This window comes from Sorex araneus, chromosome 1, assembly GCF_027595985.1.
Source record: "Sorex araneus isolate mSorAra2 chromosome 1, mSorAra2.pri, whole genome shotgun sequence".
In the NCBI taxonomy this organism is placed as follows: Eukaryota; Metazoa; Chordata; class Mammalia; order Eulipotyphla; family Soricidae; genus Sorex; species Sorex araneus.
Window position 1 is genome coordinate 432,032,020 of NC_073302.1, and position 20,326 is coordinate 432,052,345.

Sequence of the window (20,326 nt, forward strand, 5' to 3'; positions counted from 1 at the left end):
TGTTAATGGAAGGCTAATATTATTAAAGCGTAGTAACAGATTTGTGCCTGTAAGAATCACACAAAGCTGAAACTACCCAGATAGAGAATAACAAAAAAGACTGCAGCAAAGATCTCTGTACTCTTCTCTGAGTTTTGACAACTGCGAGCTTTCTGGTTTTTTTTTAATGCTGTAAATTCTCTACTAAAGGAAAGTGATCATTCAAGTAAAATTGAATTTACTTGAATATCTGCACTATTTCTTTCTGTAATACTCAGCTTATATATCATCACAAATTTGTTCTCTTTTCTCCCAATACATAGAAACATCACAATTAGAAACATCCTATTTGGGCATGTGTCTTTCAATTTGTATCAGAACTTCCTTTTAGTCTACCATACTTTGCTTCTTACATTCCTATTTTCTTGGTGAATTAACAAAAATATTTCTGCTTTTTTTTTTTTCTCCCTCCTGGTGTTGACAGAAATAAAAGGCCTCCATGAAAGTTAGACAAAGAATTGATTAAAGTGGGAATTCCAACCTAGAAGTAGTCTGACAGATTTTACTGATTGCTGATTTTTCCAGTTGGAGTGAGATGATGTACATGAGGAGAGAAAAGGCAATAGCATCAGACTGTGGAGTGATCAAAACCCAGCACGGAAAGTCTTGACGGGGCTTCCGGGTTCTGCCAGTGAGGTTGGGAATGCCGCGTCTCCCTGGGTGCCGTGACATTCAAGAACATTTGTGCATCCACCAGGAAGGTGGCACATGTGGGTCCTTAAGCTTGTTGGCTCTCTGCTCGTCAGGGTGCTACTGGGGTCCTCGAGGTTGCTTCCTGTGTGTCTCCCCAAAGAGGTGAAGATGTTGATCTTCTTTCCTTCCAGGCAGATGGATTTCTCTGCAGAACTTCTTGTAAATCAGGCACAGAGGAAGGCCTAATTCTCTCTGTAATCCATGTTGTTTTTTACTTCATCCTATTTCTATGAACTTGGAAACAAAAGGGAAAAAAATAAGCTCCTAGAGGGATGAATAAAGAACCGTGGGCGGCTCTTGTAGAGAATTCTGGGAATTTTCCTACATCTCTTGGGGACAAGTACTTGTCATGCTTATTCATTGATCTCCGGTGGGTTAACGGCCGTGGTACCCTATTTGTCTTGCAGATTTATTCAGGAGATCGAGCACGCCCTGGGACTGGGGCCAGCCAAGCAGTGTCCTCTCCGAGAGTTTCTCACCGTCTACATCAAAAACATCTTCCTCAGTCAAGTCTTGGCAGAGATCAACAAGGAGATTGAAGGAGTCACGAAAACCTCTGACCCCTTGAAGATCCTCGCTAATGCAGACACCATGAAGGTGTTGGGGGTCCAGCGGCCCCTCCTGCAGGTAAGCATCGACTTTGAGCTGATTCTTGTTACCAGCAGTTTTCATCAACATGGAAAAAGTCCCATGTGACAGAAGAAAAAGAATCACCATCTGTTTCCATGCCCATCAGGGACAAAACAAGAGGAAATAAATGAAGCAGGCACTGGGGAAACTTAGGGCGGTTGTAGGATAAATTAAAAAAAGTCCCTGAAGATCTTTGAGCAGAAAAAGTAGTTAACTTTAAGCATAAGAGAGAGTTTCTTAACGTGCTGGCAACTCCCATCCTATTGGAAGTTGCTCTTGAAAGGAACTCTTCTTCCCCTGGTCAGTGCATCCTGGAGTACATAGGACTTACAGGAAGTCCATTTGCCTATGCTTGTTAATAACAGGAATCCATCTGTATCATTCCCCAGTCTCTCTCAAAATAGCTTGGCTAACTCACAGAGAGCTGGCCACCAAGATTTTCACAGTAAGACTAATTCAAGTGCCAATCTTATTACTATCAACCATTTCACCTTAACTATAGATAGATAGAGAGGTAAATAACTTATAAGATGCTTGAGATATTTATTTTAGATATTTTAGCTAGGGGCTTGAAGATTTATATAAAATGAAAAGAAAATTAGTAAGAATTTAAACTTTGAGAATAGTTCAGCTGTGCTTATGTGATTACCTTGTTATTGAATCTTCCCAGTGTTTCTTCATTAAAAGAACAATTGGCTCAATATTTTGATTTTGTTTGGCTTTTTGGCCACACCTGCTGTGTTCAAGGCTTATTCCTGGCCTTTGTACTCAGGGATCACTCGTGGAGGGCTTGGGGGAACATGTGGGGTGCCAGGAATTAGACCTGAGTTGGGCATGTACAAGGCAAGTGCCCTGCCCGCTCTGGCCCAACAATATTTTTATGTAAGTTGCTTATATAGGAATATCTCGACATGTGGAAAGCTGGAACTTGTCTAAGAAAAATGTGTGATTAGGAGGTGGTTGTCGTGGCTTTAATTGCCTGTCTTATGTGGGTGCCTTTATCGTATGCTTCTCTTAAGTTTTTGCTTCTTTGTACATTAAAAATGTATGTACATGCGGACCCATTTAGAGGAGGTCTTCTTATTCTGAGCATCATTTCCATGTGAGCTAAGGCTTTCGTAGAATTGAGGAACCAGAGTAATAGCCTCTGAGTCTCCGGGCTCTGGAGTAACAGCATCACAGCCTTGTCAGTATACAAGACAGTATAGTCTTGTCTCTAGCAAATTATCCTTGGTGAGTGGTCTGTGCTGTGTGTGGGGCACAGAGATAGTCGGAAGACAAAAGCATGTGTTCAGTCTGCCTCTGATGGAAACCTCTGTCTCTGAAGGGTTAGACCTTTTCTTCGGAGGGCCTCAGTTTAGTCTCACTTCTTTTTTAAATTATTTTAATTTTATTGAATCACCGTGAGATACAGTTACAAAGCTTTCATGTTTGAGATTCAGCCATACCATCATCAAACACCCATCCTCCACCAGTGCCCATTTTCCACCACCAGTGTCCCCAGCATCACCCCCTCCCGCTCCACCCCAGTCCTCACCCTGCCTCTAGGGCAGACAATTTCCCCAGTACTCTCTCTACTGTTGGGGCATTATGTTTTGCCGGAATTTTCCCACCACCATTCAGGCCTGCCTGCCAGGAGCAGACACTAGATTATTTATTTCCCATTGCTCATTTTGAGTATCATGAGAGCTCGCGCCGCCACAAAGTAGCCGCATGCTTCTGGAATCCTACATTGTAAATGGCTGGGTTCCAGAGACATCTCTATAGGGCACTAATCCATTTGCGGATTCAGCCTAAGAGTCTCTGGACCAGGGCTGTTGGTGTGCTAAGATGGCACCCGGAGGAAGCTCCTGGGCGTGACAGCCAGGCTGCTGAGCAGGCGGGGAGGTGGGAAGGGACAGCCCGCAGCCTCTGCCACCATGCAGCATGGAGATTTTAGTCCTGGAACCTGTATACCCGGGCCTTGCTTGTGGAAGCTCTCAGTCACCGGGATTCCATCTGGAGTCGACAGGGAGACTGCACCTGCTCCATCTGGGGTGTTCCGGTGAAATTGGCTCGGTAGGGGGCCCAGAGGGATTTCCGGTACTGTGATTCCTCTGGGACTTGCTCCTGTATCTCTCAGTCTCACTTCTACAGGATGTGGGTTCTCCTGCAAAATCCATTCTCAGCACTGAAACCAAAGTATATGGACAATAACTGAAGCTCCCTTACCAAGTGACATGGCATCAGCTCTGCTCACTGGAAACGTTAGCAGGAAATTGGAGGCATGAGGAAAAGAGGGGACAGGGAAGGGACTCTTACTTGCCTCTTCTCCAGTTTAGGAGGTGCTGGGCACCTCCCTCCTTGAGTTGTGACCCTGCCAGGTGACACCACATCTGTGCTTTCCATTTTCACGGGACCCCAGTGATTCTGTTTCTCCTCTTTTCCCTTTGATTACAGCTGCCAATTTTTACTATTCTCTGCATGCCGCCATACCCCTACTTGTTTTCTTTAACACCATACCAGTGTGTGCCACCGGTGGCTCTCACTTGGATGTGACCTTATTAATGCGAATGGCAGTGCCAACATCAACCTCTTAAGTACTGTCCATACCTCTCTCTCTTCATTAATTTTTCCTCAGCTGAATTATCTGAGTGGAATTCGCTCTCGTGTTGAGTTAGTATCCCAGCTAACTCTCCCACTTAGTCACTATTTTAGAGCTTTGCTTTTTGTCAACATTTTTTTCCTTTTTTTTTTGCTTTTGGGCCGTATCCAGCAGTGCTCAAGGATTACTCCTGGCTCTGCACTCAGGGATCATTTCTGGAAGGCTTGGGGGACCATATGGAGTGCCAAGTATTTAACACAGGTCAGACCAGTCCCATGCAAGGCCAGTGCCCTTCATGCTGGACTTCTCTCCAGGTTTTTACCTTCTTTTAAAAGAGCAACTGTAATTAATATATATATATATATTATGATATGTTTATTTTTTGGAAAATAAACATGTGAATGTTATAGAAAACCTTCATTAGAATCTCAGGCAGCAAGGAAGTTCTCAGTCAACAATGAATTGAATGAATGCCAGGTCCAGGGACCTAGATCACGTGACCGGAGTGCATATTTTGTGGATGGGAGGCTTGGGTTGATTCCCTGGCACCACGTGGTCCTCTCAGGTGTGACATTACAGGAAGTGACCGCTCAGGTGTCACTTTGCTAGGTGTGTCACACAAACAAAAAAGGAAAGAATGCATGTTTGAATTCAAGTAGAGAGGGGGATCGAAGAAGGTGAACTGTTTTGGAAAGTTATCTATAACTGCCGGATCAAAGTAGACAATGAGGAATAGAGCAAGGGACCAACCTGCATCTTGTCATTAGTCTGACCATGCCGTGAGCTCCATCACTATACCAAAGCGTGTTGGTATTTCTGAAGCTTGTGCTCTGTGCGGTACCAGACCACTTGAACACACTTAGCACACTAAATCTGAAAGACCCCGAAAGAAAGACAGCAGTGAACTACAGGTGAACTACAGGTGACTCTGGGTGGGAGACGCTGGCTCATTAAATGCAGTAATTTTCAGCTTGAGTAGCAAAGGCACATTAAGGCCATAACTCATTTGACTACTATCCGGGCCTTGTCACAGCCACTCACCGCCACTCACGCTGACATCTCTAGGCAGTCCACCTCGTGTCGGTCACATCCTTCCCACCCTCCTCACCAGCCAAGGGTCCATGTGCTGGGCCTCTTGTTCTGTGAATCAATTACTCCTCACCGAGGTTGGGTGAGCTCTCCAATCTCTTTGACCTTGTCAGAATGGGGTAATTATAAGTAAGTGAGTAAATCTCTGGCCATTCAGGCTGCATGTCTTCAAATTTATTTTGCAAGCCCAAACACCTGCTTTCTTATTTGGTTATTTGTTGCTCTCTCTTCGTAAAAATTTTATGGTATGGAGAATGCAAATGAGATACCATAGTGCATTTGTTTAATATTCTTGGGGCACTGAGTTCATGAAAGCAAATGAGGAGACTTTTTTTTCCCCCCTCTGGTATTTTGAGATACTCTCTTCAGAATGATTAAGAGTTGTTTTCTGACATCGTGTCTCAAGCACAAATTTCAGTGTTTCCTAAACATGTCCCCTTGTCTCCTTGAGGGTTTTGTTCACAGCTGATTGTCATGACGAGTCAAGAAGGGAAAGAAATCATCCTCAAAACTCTGAGTGGAGAATCTCAGTCTTTCAGAAGGGGAGCCTAGACTAGAACTCAGGCTCTGCATGGGGGAGCCCTGGGTTTGGTCCCCAGAAGAACTGTCTGGCCCCCAAGCACATCTGGGTATGACCCAAAGACAAAAATTTAACATATATAAATTTGTAAAATTTTTTAAGGTAGGGGTGAGGTGTGACCTGGAGCAGTAAGCAGTGGAAAGCCACAGGCTCTAAATGTTCAGTAGAAATGTGTCCTCAAAAGTCGTTGCCCTGCTGGGAGAAGGGGCTGTATCTCTCACCCTCACCAGCGTCCCATGTCATGACCTGTCAGCTCTGGGGCTCCCCAGTGAGGACGGGAAAAGGGCTGTCTCTGTGTCTCTGTGAGAACCCCAGGACCATTCTCACCTCGCATAAGCGACAGCCACAGTGTACACAGACATTTCCAGAGGGATGATGACTCACTTTTTGTGGGTGATAACACACTTTTGGGGGCCTAATTTCATTAGGAGAGAATTCACAGAGAGAGAAGGAAGGACATTAAGAGGAAGGAAGAGATGATGAGCACTGTTTGCTGGGCGTGGGGCAGCCAACTGTACAAGCATTGACCCAAAATAAGACCACAGCCTAGTTCTTGTTGTAATACCTGTAGTAATAATGGTAGTAACGATCACATTCCTACGAGTAGGAAGTGGTTACAAGAACTGCCAACTCTTTGTTAACCTTTGCCCTGAGCCAGCACTATTGTTTGTGTTTTCTCTGTATTGATTTATATTTCATATGTATTGGCTATTGGCAGTAGAATAGATTGTTTGGTTTTTGTTTATTTGTTTGTTTGGCGGGGGGAAGGGCACAGGGAGATACACCTGGCTATGCTCAAGGCTTACTCCTGGCTCTGCATTCAAGAATCGCTCCTGTCAGACTGGGGAACCATATGAAGTGCTGGGGATCAAACCACGTTTGGCCACAGACAAGGCAAACACCCTACCCACTGTATTACCGCTCTAGCCCAGGATAGTGTTTGTTATGAGGAGGAATCTGAGAGGCATTGACATCAGACTGTCTGCCATCAATGCAAGCAAGTATTAGCATTGCAATTTAGACCCATCCAAGCCAACGGCTGGCATTGGTGCTCCAAACCAGTGCTCCTCGGAGTATAGCCTGAGGTGTGCAGAGTTCATTGCTAGCTCTTTATTACCAGTCAGCTATGACATGCACAGAATTCAAGAGTAGGCCCTTACCCATTTGAAAAAAAAATAATTTGGCTTTATTGAGTTTATCAATGTAAATTGGGACTCCAGTGAGAACCCCCAGGTTGGGCTCGGAACTCTTCAGCCCACCCAGCTGTGCGGTGCTTCTTGACAGATGAGGAAAGTGCTACACGCCTTTCCTCACACTCCTCATTCCCGACGGAAAGCGAGGGGCCGCGGGTTCTCAGCTTTGCAGTGAAACGGTTTCTCCAAGGCACAGCTGGGCTGTGTTTCTAACAGACCCGGGAATCCTAACATCAGCAGCCGCCGCAGAAGCCATCGCCCCTGGCACATTGCTGGACTTTTCCAGGCCCTGCCCTCACACCGGAGGTGCTGGCCTTCTCGGGCTCCTGGGGGCCCAGGGGGACGGCGGAGCTTTCCCAGGCTGAGAAGCATAGGCTGTGGGAATGGAGAGCGTCGGCCTTCTGGAGACACGCAAAGTCTGTTTCCCGTGTCCTCCTTTATCTGTTCTGGAAGAGAGACAGGGTCTGCCTGCCCAGCCCACGCTGTCGTGATGTCCTCAGTCAGCTGTGAGCTGAGGCCCCAGACGGCCGGTTCTCAACCACCAGACCCTTGGCAATCCCCACGGCACTTTCTGAAAGCCTCACGCCCTTTCCCCTTGCGGAGATCTGGCTCAGTTAATTCAAGGCGGGGCCTCGCCATGTGCCTACTGTGAGCTGGACCGTCGTGCACAGCAGACAGCCGGCATCCGCGCCCTCAGCCTGCATCTTTCTGCTCCATCACTACTCTGAGAGGAAGCAGGGGGGAAAAGTATCCGTGAGGCGCTTATTGTTTCCTATTCAGTCAGGCTTGAGTCCTTCGAACCTACCTTGCTATATCACAGTCATGCATTGAAGTGGCTCGGTGTCTCAGCTACGTCCATTGTGACTTGCCAGGACCAAATTGCCAGTTTCTCTGTTTCCTCCAACGAGGAAACGTGGATTATAAAATCCAAGTCATAGGAACCCAGGAATCCTTCCTGATTGTTCCATGGAATAATCTCCCATCTCTCCAGTGTCGCTCACGGAGAAGTTTTGACTGTACTGCCCAGAGGACCACTGACTCATCAGCGCCTACAGAGTTCTGTCTCCGCCCAGATCTGAAGCATCCTCCAGCACTGAGTTCTCTATCTGGGCTTCATCTCTTCTTCCTGCTAACCTGCTGCCTGCCTTCTCAGGTGCTTTTAGATCCCGGCACCCATGTAGAAACTATTCCCTGCCAAAGCTGCCACACTTATGGCCACTGAAGCTGCTGTTTTCCTATCCTGAGGCCACCAAGACAAGTGCCCACTTGGTGGGTTCAAGCACTAGTAGTTTGTTCCTTCTGTGGTCTGGAATCCAGGGGGCAGATTCCCTCGAAAGACTCTGCCTCCAGGATACTTGTTTGCCTCTGCGCCTTCTGCCCTGTGTTGGGTGCCGGCCGCACCAGTCCACATCCTGTCCCCATCTGAATATGGCCTCTTCCCCCATGCCCCTGTCCTCTAATGCATCGAAGTCAGGTCTAGGCTAGGACGCACCGTAATCCAGCCTCACTTTCATTCAGTCTTTCCCACAGTTGAAGAAGCTTCTTTCCAAGTCACGTGAGATTCTCTGCGGAACCTGGAGGTACACTCCAGCCCACAGCTAATAATGGGAATCAAGTGAGAGGAGACACAGTGTATCTGCCATGGGTTCCATGAAAATACTCCAGTAGAGGGGCTGGAGCGATAGCACAGTGGCTAGGGTGTTTGCCTTGCACGCGGCTGACCCGGGTTCGATTCCCAGCATCCCATATGGTCTCCCGAGCACCGCCAGGACTGATACCTGAGTGCAAAACCAGGAGTAACCCCTGAGCATCACTGGGTGTGACCCTAAAAGCAAAGAAAAAAAAAAGAAAATACTCCAGTAGGAAGCAGTGTAGACATAATGGAGATAAGGGAGTCTGACTTCTCGGTGCCAACCAGGCTCCAGACTCCAGACGGGAGGGTTTGATAGGCTTAGTGACTGCTGGTACTTGCTTGGTAGCACTTCCTGCAGGTGGGTAGACACAGCAGTTAACACTCCTAAAGAAGTTCGAGAGAGAAGGACACTGATGCCCAGACCTTTTCTTACCCCTTTCAAGCCAAGGTACTGCCAGTAATAAAACCAGTACTGGTTTCCCAGGGAATGCCATGACTGACCAGCCTCAACATTCACTCCCTCAGAGGATGTTCATGTGAATGTGTGGATTGTCCCCCGTCCCTCTATCCTGCACTATGGCCAAAGTCAGTTTTAGCAGCCAAGTTACCAAGGGGTCTAGTCCTGACTCTATAGACCTAAAGACATAGAAAAGTAAAATAGTATTTTCATTTTCTTTGCAGTTCACTTCTTTCTGCCTCACTGTCTTCCTGGTAGGCAGGCGCTAGAGTTCACCAACTATTTGTACTGTTTGAGCTTTATTGGGCAGATGGCTAGTAGATATCTTGATTCTTATATTTGGCTGTGTCCCTGTCACTGTGACTTTTAACACCTGTTCACCTCCGAGAAACTGAGCAGATGAAGTCTTCCATTGGTCGTAGGGATATTGGCGGGGTTCATAGCAGTTATCTGCACTTCCCATTGCATTATCACGTTGTGCTGTTTCTGTACTGTCAATTCTGCCCCCGGTTTTAGGCATTTCAACTTTTTCAGTAATTTTTGCGGTGGCCATTCATAGCTGTTCAGGAAAGAGACGTGTAAATTTCATCTTAGCATGGTTGGGGAAACCATACAAAACAGGGATGGGGCATCTTAGACAAGGTCAAGTCGCTTACCTCCCCTGAACTTCTCTCCACGGTAAAACGAGAGTGATGCTGCCTCAAGCTACTTCATGAGGCCAAGGTCGAAGGTACAATGGGGTTGTGTATTCCACAGCACTAACCCGCTGCCCTGTATATTGAGCTGTTTCATACCTGCTACTGTTATTCGTTGACATGCCCACGGATCACTCCAGTTGAAATACCCAGTAGCTTTAAAGGAATTGGTGCTGAGAACATACCTATGGAGATGAAAACTGTTTCCTGTGAAATGAAATATTTCCCCAGTTTCTCCCAGTGGTTCTGTTGCCTACATGGGCAGATAACCAGTCTGAGAACCTGATGATATTTTTGTCCATAGTTTATCATGAAAATATCTTGGACATCTGGAAAGGCTTTTAAAAGTGTACAGTCATGATTGCACACCTACATAGTTCCCAGATCTACAACTTACACCTTGCGACTGTATTTGTTTCCTCGAGTGACCAAGCCTGGTCATGTGGATTCTTCTTCAGATGTCCCAGAAATAAATTCCCAGTCATTCTCCTAAACCCTTTACCTTGGCAGTATTCTCAGGCTTTTGTGGATATGATTTAAAAAATTGGAAGATAAAAAGATGTTCCTTTGGAAAGCAATTGCTTTGTTGTAGTAATAAGAGTGTTCAATTTCAAATAGTACCCAACCGAAAATTCCCTTTAAGTAGTGTCATGGAGCAGGAAAGTGATCAGTTCTTGTTTCTGGGTAACCTGTAAGATGTAGTCACTGCCATACTGCTACCTGGGAATTTGTCCTCTTGACTGTTAGTGGGAATCGCCGTGAAGTAAGCTAATAATTCTTATATTCAGGCAGACTAGTCAGATCAGGGGATCTGAATTCCTACAAATATTTTTAAGTGCAATCTCCAAGTGATAAGAAAATAGGATCTTATCTGGTTGTCTGGTTTTCAAAAAATTCCTGATTAATCAGATTCTACAAATAACTTTCTGTAAAGCAAGGAATATGTGTATGTGGAGTGTGTGTGTGTGTGTGTGTGTGTGTATCTGTGTGTCTGTGTATGTATGTAAACTGAAATCTATGTAGTATGGTCTGCTACACTTTTGGAGACAGTCTAGAGGAGCAGAAATAGAGAAATTGTTTTTCTTTTTGTCTGCAACAAAGTCATCTGCACCCAGCTCTACACACTGTATAACAACCATTAGTGATCCCAAAGTTTTGTTTCTTGAAGTTGCTGGAATTCCAAATGTTTTCTTCAGCAGCCCATCCTCTCTCATAATGTGTTGGGACGGATTGTAATTTCGAGGCAAGGCTTCAAGAATTCATCTACTACCTGTAGGTTAGGAGCTCAGTGTGAAGGAAGGGCAAGCTGGAAGGCTTCATCCACGAGGCGTCACAAGGGGCTGCCGGGCGAGAGAGTAATTACAGCTAGTGACAGCGTTTACCAGCTTTGCTTGGTACTGAGAAACTTGTTGAAGCAGCAGGCCGTTTCAGAATGTCATCAATGTAGGGCTAAACCCTGGGCTTTCAACTCCGAGTCTGATTGACTTTCTCTATCGAAGGGAAGGTAGGCCCGCGGATGGCCATCTCAGTTGTCACGTAGAGTAGCCTATGAAACGAGGCTCATTTGGAGCGAGTGCCTGAGACATGGATGGGCTGCTGTCTGTTTTGATCTTGCCTCGGCTCCCTCCAGGGTGGATAAGCAGGAGAGGAGGGAATGACTTATGACAGATCCGCTGACAGGGACCAAACTACATTAACACTCTGTCGCTCAGATCTCTAAAGAGCTGCCTTTGCCAGAAATGGTATTTGACTTTACTTGCTAACAAAGGCATCTTCAGATTTATTTCTCTGCCTTAAATGCGAGAGAAGAGGAAGAGGGTCCCATCAAAAGATACCGAGAAGAGAGGAAAAAGCTGGCTCGACAGCCCAGGAAAATGATAGTTATCATTCTCGGGAGCCAGAGAATTGCTGATCTAGCGAGATTACTGGCAGGAGGAGAAGCGTGTAGAGAATTGCTGGTCTGGGGGAATTTTCGAGGTTCTTATCCTAAGTGATTTTGCCCCTGTCTGGGTGCTACGGTGCTGGCGTAGAGATGTCTTAGTGAGAAAATAAAGAGAGGGGGAAAAAAACAAGACTCGCCCAGCTGGAAAGTTAAATGACCCTTTGAGATGAACTGTTCAAACAAAGCCACTGTTTTTCTTCATGTATTTCAAGGGTCCTGGTCGGCTCACTAGCTCGCATGGACTCTGTCTTAGCATCAACCCTCGAAGATGAACTAGCAAAAATCTGATCTGTCCTCTATAACTAGAGAGAGATGACACTGCGGGGTCATTTCCCCTGCTGAATTTCCACTAAAAGTAAATGATAGATACTTATTTATTAAGGGCCTGCTTTGTGCAATTACTGGACAAGGAAATATGGAGATAAGGAAGAAATTGTAAAATATGCCTCCTGGTCTCAAGCTTTCCAGTTCAGCTAGGGAGTGAGAATGCCTCCCAATTCTAAATAGAAGAAAAGAGGGTTCTTACCTATTTGTTTAAAATTGAGGCAGCGTTCATTTGCAGGACTAAGAGAGATCGTTTCACATTTTCTTCAAGGCATATGTTGCCTTACCAGGACCACCCCACCAAAGTACCAATATCCCTCCACAACCATCCATTAGACCCTCCCCTCTCTCTCCCATACACCAAGTCTCTCCCTCCCCCTCTGATACCCCAATCTCTCCCTCCCCATCAGGTATCCAGCTCTGTAGTCTGAATCATGGGTTTGTTTCGACTTGGTTTTGTCTGTGCTTTGCTTTTTATATTCTACTATGAGTGAGACCATCCAGTATTTGTCTTTCTCCGTTTGACTTATTTCTCTTTATATGTACCCCTCTACTTTCATCTGAATTGTCATGTAAAGGCAAGATTTTTTTTTATATGGTTGTGCATATACCACATTTTCTTCATCTATTTGTCTGTCGTTGGGCACTGAGGCTGTTTCCATATCTCAGTTATTGTAAATAGGACTTTATTTGTCATGAGTATGTATATGTATTTAATAATATATTTGTGTTCTTTAGGTAGGAGTGTGATTGCTGGATCATTTAATAGATCCATTTGTAATATTTTTAGAAACCCCTGTACCAATTTCCATAGAGACGGGACCACTTTCCATTCCTGTCAACAGTGCACAGGGATTCCTATTTCCTCTACACCCCTGTCAACATTTACTTTTTTTTTATAATCTTTTTGCGATGTCATTCTCACAGGTATAAGGTTGTATCTCATTGTCGTTTTTATTTGCATTTCCTTGATAATCAGTAACAATTACCTTTTTTTTTTTAATGCTCCAACTGGCCATTTGAATGACTTCTGTGTCTAATCAGGTTTCCCTGATTTTTTTAATGGGGATTTCTCAATTGTTGAGTTTTTTGAGTTCTTCTTGTGTTTCAGACATCAGCCCTTTGTTCAAGGTAGGGTGTGCAAATATTTTCTCCCATTCAGAAAAGACATTTTTATTTTAATGATTGTCTGCTTCACTGTGTGGAAGCTCTTTTAGTTTGGTGCAGTGCCATTAGTTTGTTTTCACTTTGTTTCCTGTACCTTTGGAATCCTTCAGGGACAAAAGGGTTGTTTCTGTTGATCCCTAAATGCAGTGGTTCAGAAGATTTCACCCTCTTCAAGGTGAGGGTTGAGCACACTGGAGAATTAGACAGGAGGTGGATCTTGAGCCAGGCATTACACACTCAGTAGCAGGGCGAAGGTAGAGGTGAAAAGGACCCAAACAAGGGGCAGGACATAAGCAAAGCTGGAAGGGCTGTTCATGAGACAATGGGCTTGGAACAGAAAGGGACAAATAAGGTTAACAGAAAGCAAGACTCTCCCTGGAGCTCTTAAACTTGTCTGAAGTGGGAAGTGGAACGGGGTCATGAGAGGGTTTAGAGAAAGGGATCTGAGCAAATGGAGGTGCTTTTAAGGGAGAGTGGGCTTTGGTAGCTGACAGATGGGATCAGAAGGATCAAAGAGTCCGCCAAGGCCAGGGTCAACACAGTGATCTGCTGAGAACAGGTGGAGGACCGCTTCCTGAGAACATTTGTCTCCAGACTAAAGCTCTGGGCATGACCTCACCACTCGCTCGCTGCCTCCGTGAGTTGAACCCCAGTATTGCCGTCAGTATGCCCAGTCATCCTTAGGGTGGATCACCCTGATTGGCCAAAACCAACCCGTCAGCCTGCCTTCCTGGGATAAGAAAGATGCTCGTTGTAGACCATAGAGATAAGACAATGGGTAAAGTGCTCACCTTGCATGTAGCCTATCTGGGTTTAATTCCCAGCACCCCACACAGTCCTCTGAGCCCGCCAGGAGTGATTCCCTGAGTGAGCACAGAGCCAGGTGTAACCCCTGAGCATCACCGGGTAGGACCCCCCCAAAACCAAGAATAAATCAATCAATAAAAATAAAAAAATATTCTCATGAACTCCCATTTCATGAGAATTTGCCTCCCCAGCCGTCCCAGGCAGCTGACTGGATGTGGATCTTTCCCCGTCATCACCGTCTGCAAGAACAGCCTGTGTGAGGCAGGATGTTCGTATATGCTTGAAGATTAAGCTGTACCTTTCTCCTGCATTCGCTTTTCAGACACACAGCCGCTCTGCCCAGTGAAGTCTTGCTTTGGGGAAAAAGCAACCTGCCGCTAGCTCATTAACAGGTTATCTCTGTCATTGTGTCATTTCCCGATTGTACATGTTGCAAATAGAGTCTTTTCTGAGGACCCCAAAAAAAAAAAAATTTAGCCACCTAGACCCTGCATTTCTCTTTCTTTTCATCCCTCATTTTTCTTTTCTTAATTGTAAATTGGCTTTCTCCCTCTATCGCTACAGCTTTTCCCGTGATGCACTGTCCTATCTTTGGAGTCCAGAACGCCCCGGGTATTCACTTGCAAATAGCTACGAAGTCCAGTTGCCGATAACGGCACCTAAGTGAGAGCCTTCCTTTACCTCCCCGCGTGGCCGCACAGCCCTGTGCTTTGCTTTCATTCCACGGGGCCGGGGAGGGGGTTTCTTCTCTCCCTGGTCAATGCAAGGTCACAGCTCTCCTGGGGACCTCGATGGCTGGATGTGTCCCTGGAGCACCTTTTGAGTTCACCCGGGGCTGGGCTGCTCCTAGTGTCCGCCTTGGAAAACAGACAGCGGCATTCCCTTTTCTTCCTTTCCGAGTTTTTCTTCAGAGCCCCTCAAAACCTGAGCGAGAGCAGGCTGTCACTTGTCGGATGAACCAAGTGGGACTTGCTGACTGCTTTGTTAAAGGGTATTCCCTGGCTTCCGTCCGAGACACGGGGCCACACTCGTCGTTTGCGAGGGAACTGAAGGATCAGTCAACATTTGGGTTTCTCCCTCCCTAGATGACCTTTTTTCTCTCAGGAAAAGCTTTAGCTTGACAGAAAAGTTGCAGCAGGAGTAACAGAGAGTTCCCAGTCACCCTGCCCACTGCCTCATGTTATTAACCTCCACGAGGGACACAGTACATTGTTATAATGAGCTGCTATTCATATTTAATTTTCTGAGTTGAAGCCCATACTTTGTTCAGATCTCCTTGTTTTTTTCACCCGCTCTTTTCCTTCATTTCCAAGTTCTCCTCTGGGATTCCTCATTCCATGTAGCTTTCTTTCTCCCTGGCTCCTTCAGGAAGTAACATTTTCTCTCTCTTTTCTTTTTAACCTCCAACCCCATCAAAAAATGGGGAGAATAAATGAACAGAAGCTTCCTCAAAAAAGAAATACAAATGGCCAAAAGGCACATGAAAAAATGCTCCACATCGCTAGTCATCGGGGAGATGCAAATCAAAACAACAATGAGAGATCATCTCACACCACAGAGGCTGGCACACATTCAAAAGGACAAAAGCAACCAGTGCTGGCGTGGATGTGGGGGAAAAGGGATGCTCTTTTACTATTGGTGGGAATGTCGACTTGTCCAGCCTTTTTGGAAAACAATATGGACAGTCCTTCAAAAACTAGAAATTAACTTCCATATGGCCCCGCAGTAACATTTTCTCTTTCTTAAAAAAAGGAGCTGAGTTAGGGTAGAGAAGGGACCAGGACGACAATACTAGTTGGAAATGAGCACTCTCAACAAGAACTGAGTGTTGAAGGGAGGTAAAGGGATATACATGATAACCTTTCAGTATCTGGATTGCAAACCGTAATGCCCAAAAGGGAAGGGGGAGAAAGAGGAAGGGGAGGGGGAGGAGGAAGAGGAGGAAAGTGCCTGCCATGTGGTGGGGGGGAGGGAATGCGCAAGTGGAACTGGGGACATTGGTGGTGGGAAATGTACACTGGTGAATGGATGGGTGTTGGAACATTATATGACTGACACCCAGTCACGAACAACTTAGTAGCTGTATATTCAGTCTCACTGTGATTCAGTTGAAAAGATAAATCAGAAATGGGAAAAATTGAAAAAGAATTTAAAAAGAGCCGGACAGTTCTCAGGGCCTGTGGGCTGGGCATGTGGCAGGGACTGAGCAGACTGCAGGCGGGGCTAGACACGTGACCCTCCTCTCCAGGAGGATGCCCGCAGGCACACCCTCAGGGAGTAGGTAGCACCCGTGTAGGGAGGCTGTTAGGTCTCCACTCATTATGGAAATACTTGTGGGGTAGATTTGCTCCTTCCCACCTACGTGTACCTTCAACCTTTGGGTTTTTATTGTATGTCCTGAGTGATCCAACCCACTGCTATTTCTTTTCTTCCTCTAGTTGTTCCACCTGTGGCCACTGGAACTTTCTCAGTTGAGTTCTCTCACTCCCGTGGTTCTGTCTCTGTGATTTTTTTTTTCTTAGCGTATCCTTACTTTGTGACACAGCCGGATACTCTAAGTCCCATCTGTTCATTTTTTACCCCGTCCCTAGAATCCACTGTGCTCTCGTGCCTTTCACTGGAGAGTAGTATTAGTATCAAGCATCTTGATTTGCTTGTCGATTCATGGGTGTCATTATTTCCGGGTTCTCTAAGCTAATGGAGAAACTGAATATGTGCAGCAACTACCTTTCGTATATAGTCACAACTATGCAGATGTGTCTACATAACTATTCACTATTTGAAGGCGAGTTCATCCTGAGCTTTCCAATGCTAGTATGTCACTATTTGGTTCGTTCTAAGCTCCTCTTGCTGATCTGGACACACCTTCTCTTCAGTTTTATACATACTCAGCTTATCTCCGAAGTCCCTTGGGTGGGCTCATTCTCCCCTGCCACTTTTTCTAGAAGTCATTTAAATATATTTGAATATAATTAGGTGGTTTAGGGATATTTTATGTTACAGCCTGGAATCTCTTATCATCTTCTACATTGTGTTTGTCTTTTAATTTGCACACGTTACATTGCCTTCTTTGTGCCTTAGAGCTGTGTTCATTTTGACAAATGCTCAGCATTATCTCTCTGCCATTACCGTACCTTCCTCAGTGTTTTTTCTGCCCAGTCTCTCTCAGCCCCTGTGGTTTACCTGTTCACCCCCTTCTCATCCCTCTCCACACCCCGTCAAGCACTGATAGTTTTACACATTCACTCTCTTTCTCTCATTTTTTAAATTTTTTTTCCAAGTGTTAATATGTGTCATCATATAATAATCAACTTTACCATACTGTGGGTGGATGGACGATATGGTCTGGGTACGTCACTGTTTGTCCATTTACTTAGTGAAGAGCATCCTGGTTGCTTCCGTTTAGGATGATTATGAGTTGAAGCTGCTGTAAAGATCCAGGTGTGGGTTCTTGGGTGCTCAACCGCCCTCCTCTCAGTTGGATATCATATGTTTAGTTATGTGTAGAAATTATGGGGGCAAGTGGGTTTGTACTTCGTGGTAACAAGTACCTTAATCAAAATATGAACATAATGAGTAAACTGTTCAACCCAAGACAAAGGCAAAATAAAAGCACAAATTCACTGTATCACTGTATCACTGACATCCCATTGCTCATCGATTTGCTCAAGAGGACACCCGTAACGTCTCCATTGTGAGACTTGTTCTTACTGTTTTTGGCATATTGAATACCCCACGGGTAGCTTGCCAGGCTCTGCCTTGCAGGCGAGATGCTCTCAATAGCTTCCCAGGCTCTCCGAGAGGGGCGGAGGAATCGAACCCGAGTTGGCCAAGTGCGAGGCAAACACCCTGCCTGCTGTGCTATCACTCCAGCCCACAAATTCACTAACAATTAAAAAAAAAAAAAAAACATTCACTTGTTTGAGTATAGGGGTTGTGGTGAAGGGTCCTGTACACTTTAGGGCAGGGGGTGCAGTGACATTATACCACAAACATTAACCCTGTTGTAACCATGTTATCTAAAATATAATACGAAATGAATAATTTAGGGGCTGGAGAGATAGTCTAGGAATTAAGGCACCATCTATCCACAAGGTTGGAATCCCTGGCCCACATGGTCCCCTAAGCAATGCCAGGCGCTATTCTCGAGTACGGTGCCAGGAATGACCCATGAGTCCCACACTGGGTGTGACCCAACACACTCCCCAGATATTTCAAATAAATAGAATTTGCTTCAAGGCTCTGGTTTTTTTTTTTTTTAAAAAAAATATATATAGTAGGATGCAGTGGCAGAATATCAGCATCCCCACCCTGCCATAATTCTGTGGGCCCCTTTGCTGGTGTCATTCTTGATGCTGCAACATGGGACCTTTTCCCCACCAACACCTGCCACCACCGTGTGCGTGTGTGTGTGTGTGTGTGTGTGTGTGTGTGTTTGCGTGCGCACGCACCAGCAGTAACAACAAATGGTTAGGAAGAGCAGAAATTATTTACCATCCCTTCCCAAAAAAACTACTCTCCTTCCCAAATCCATCTCCTCATCTTGTGGCCCACATGTACACCCCTCTCATAAAATTTACTTGTTTGGGGGCCAGAGTGATAGCACAGCGGGTAGGGCGTTTGCCTTGCACACGGCCGACCCGGGTTCAATCCCCGGCATCCCATATGGTCCCCTGAGCACCGCCAGGAGTGATTCCTGAGTGCAGAGCCAGGAGTAACCCCTGAGCATTGCTGGGTGTGACCCAAAAAGCAAAAAAAAAAAAAAAAAAAAAAAAATTTACTTGTTTTTTGCTACAATTACTGCAAAGACTGAGACAGCTGGTTTCAAGATCTTTCATCTGTAAAAAAAAAAAAAAAATAGGAATTCCCATGGGTGGCAGGATTTTGTCAGAATTTTAAGGATTTTTCTTTTCCTGCTCAATACGGGAAGAAAAAAGTCTTCCCATGAGAATTTTTTTTTTTTAAAGGCCAAGGGCCTTTTAGCTTCCTGGAAACTTGAAATTAATAGGACAAAAGAGCGCACCACATTCTCTCTTCAAGTCATTCAATGCTGACAAGAAGTAAATTTATTCTGGGATTTGGGGTTCCCCACCCTCCGGGATTTCTTATAGAAGGAGTTAACCAAGCCCAAAAGAACTGGCCACATGGGAAATGAAATCCCGCTTTGTCAACAGCTAAGCTCTCTTTCAGGAAGAGGCATTTGTGTGAAGCTTCTGAGAAGAGATGCTGAGCTGGGGGTGGGGGCGGGGCCTGCCAGGGGCCTCCAGCTTCCTCTCTGCAGCCCTTTGAGTCTCCAAGGCTGGGTCAGCCCCTGGGAGTCAGGCTGAACTCCTGGCTGCTTGGGAAGGTGAATAGGGAATAGAGGCCAGTGCCAACTGCCTGGGAGATGGAATGTGTAAGCGGGGGGTCCTTTCACACCCTTAAGTACACAGTGTCCTCCATTTTAGGCAAGAGTGGAGGCAGTTCCCAGTGGGTTAGTAAGTTCTTTCTCTGTCCTGGCTTCACAGGGTGGAGGAGTAAAGACCAGTTGTTAATACAGAAAAAACTCTCTCAAATACCCAGCGTGCTGACAAGACATTTGTGAGCTGCAAGTGATCAGAAATAGATTGGTGCTTTGGTCCATAAACAGGAAAGAGTGAAATCTTTCTCATTAAGTGGGAGACACACACAGAAAACCTCCGGGAGATTTATAATGTTATAATTTTTATAATGTGACCGATTAATTGGTGAATGTATATCATTAGTCTCTGGGTAACTATATATATATATATATTTTAATCCTGCTGTAGTTCATATCTTTATCTAAAATGCATTTGTTAAATATTTATATGATTAGTTATATATTTATAGTGTCTGCTTTTTATGGAGTAGTTTTGGGGAAATAATTGCCAGAAATTAGCTTGAATATTATTTTTAGTCTTTCTCAACTAGAGAAAAACCAATCTCATTAGCCTCCGGATTCCACCATGAGTGCCAACCCAATTGTAGACCTTCTACCTAAGTAGAAAGAATCCACTGTTTTCACCTTAGCAAATGAAATGTCAGTGATACCTTCAAACTGTTAGAGGGTCTGAACCAGACATGCCATAAAGCGAAAATTGTAAGTGTGAATCTGCCTCCCTGCCCCCCAACGCCCACCCTGCGGTGCAGACGAAAATGGATGTTTCTGTTATTCTAAGACCTATTAAGTGTTCACTATAAAGATAATATTCATACCTCCCTGGTGGCACAGAGGCGTGTTGTGCACACATGCTGTTGTCAAAAGTGACACCCATATGACTCATTCAATGCAGGCTTGCCACTGACCTTCGATTTATCAACAATACAGTATCTTTGAAGTATAATAAAGCAAAGCACAAAGAATGAGGATGGCTGCCACGGTGACAGCTTGAGGCCTATTTTAACTCGACTTCCTTACGTCTTTCGGGCCCCAGATATATAGACGTGTCTGGGTTTACTCACGCGGCAGAAATGGAGCCGAGCAGATAGGGAA

The 20,326-nt window shown here is 45.3% G+C and overlaps 1 protein-coding gene across 1 annotated transcript in view; it reads left to right on the top strand.

Moving 5' to 3' along the window:
• Positions 1 to 20,326, top strand: part of EXOC4 (exocyst complex component 4) — an 858,640-nt gene that overhangs the window by 592,478 nt on the left and 245,836 nt on the right. Inside the window, exon 11 of the mRNA XM_004608252.3 lies at positions 1,140 to 1,359. Within this exon, the coding sequence (XP_004608309.1) occupies positions 1,140 to 1,359 (220 nt within the window). The remainder of the gene's footprint in view (positions 1 to 1,139; positions 1,360 to 20,326) is intronic.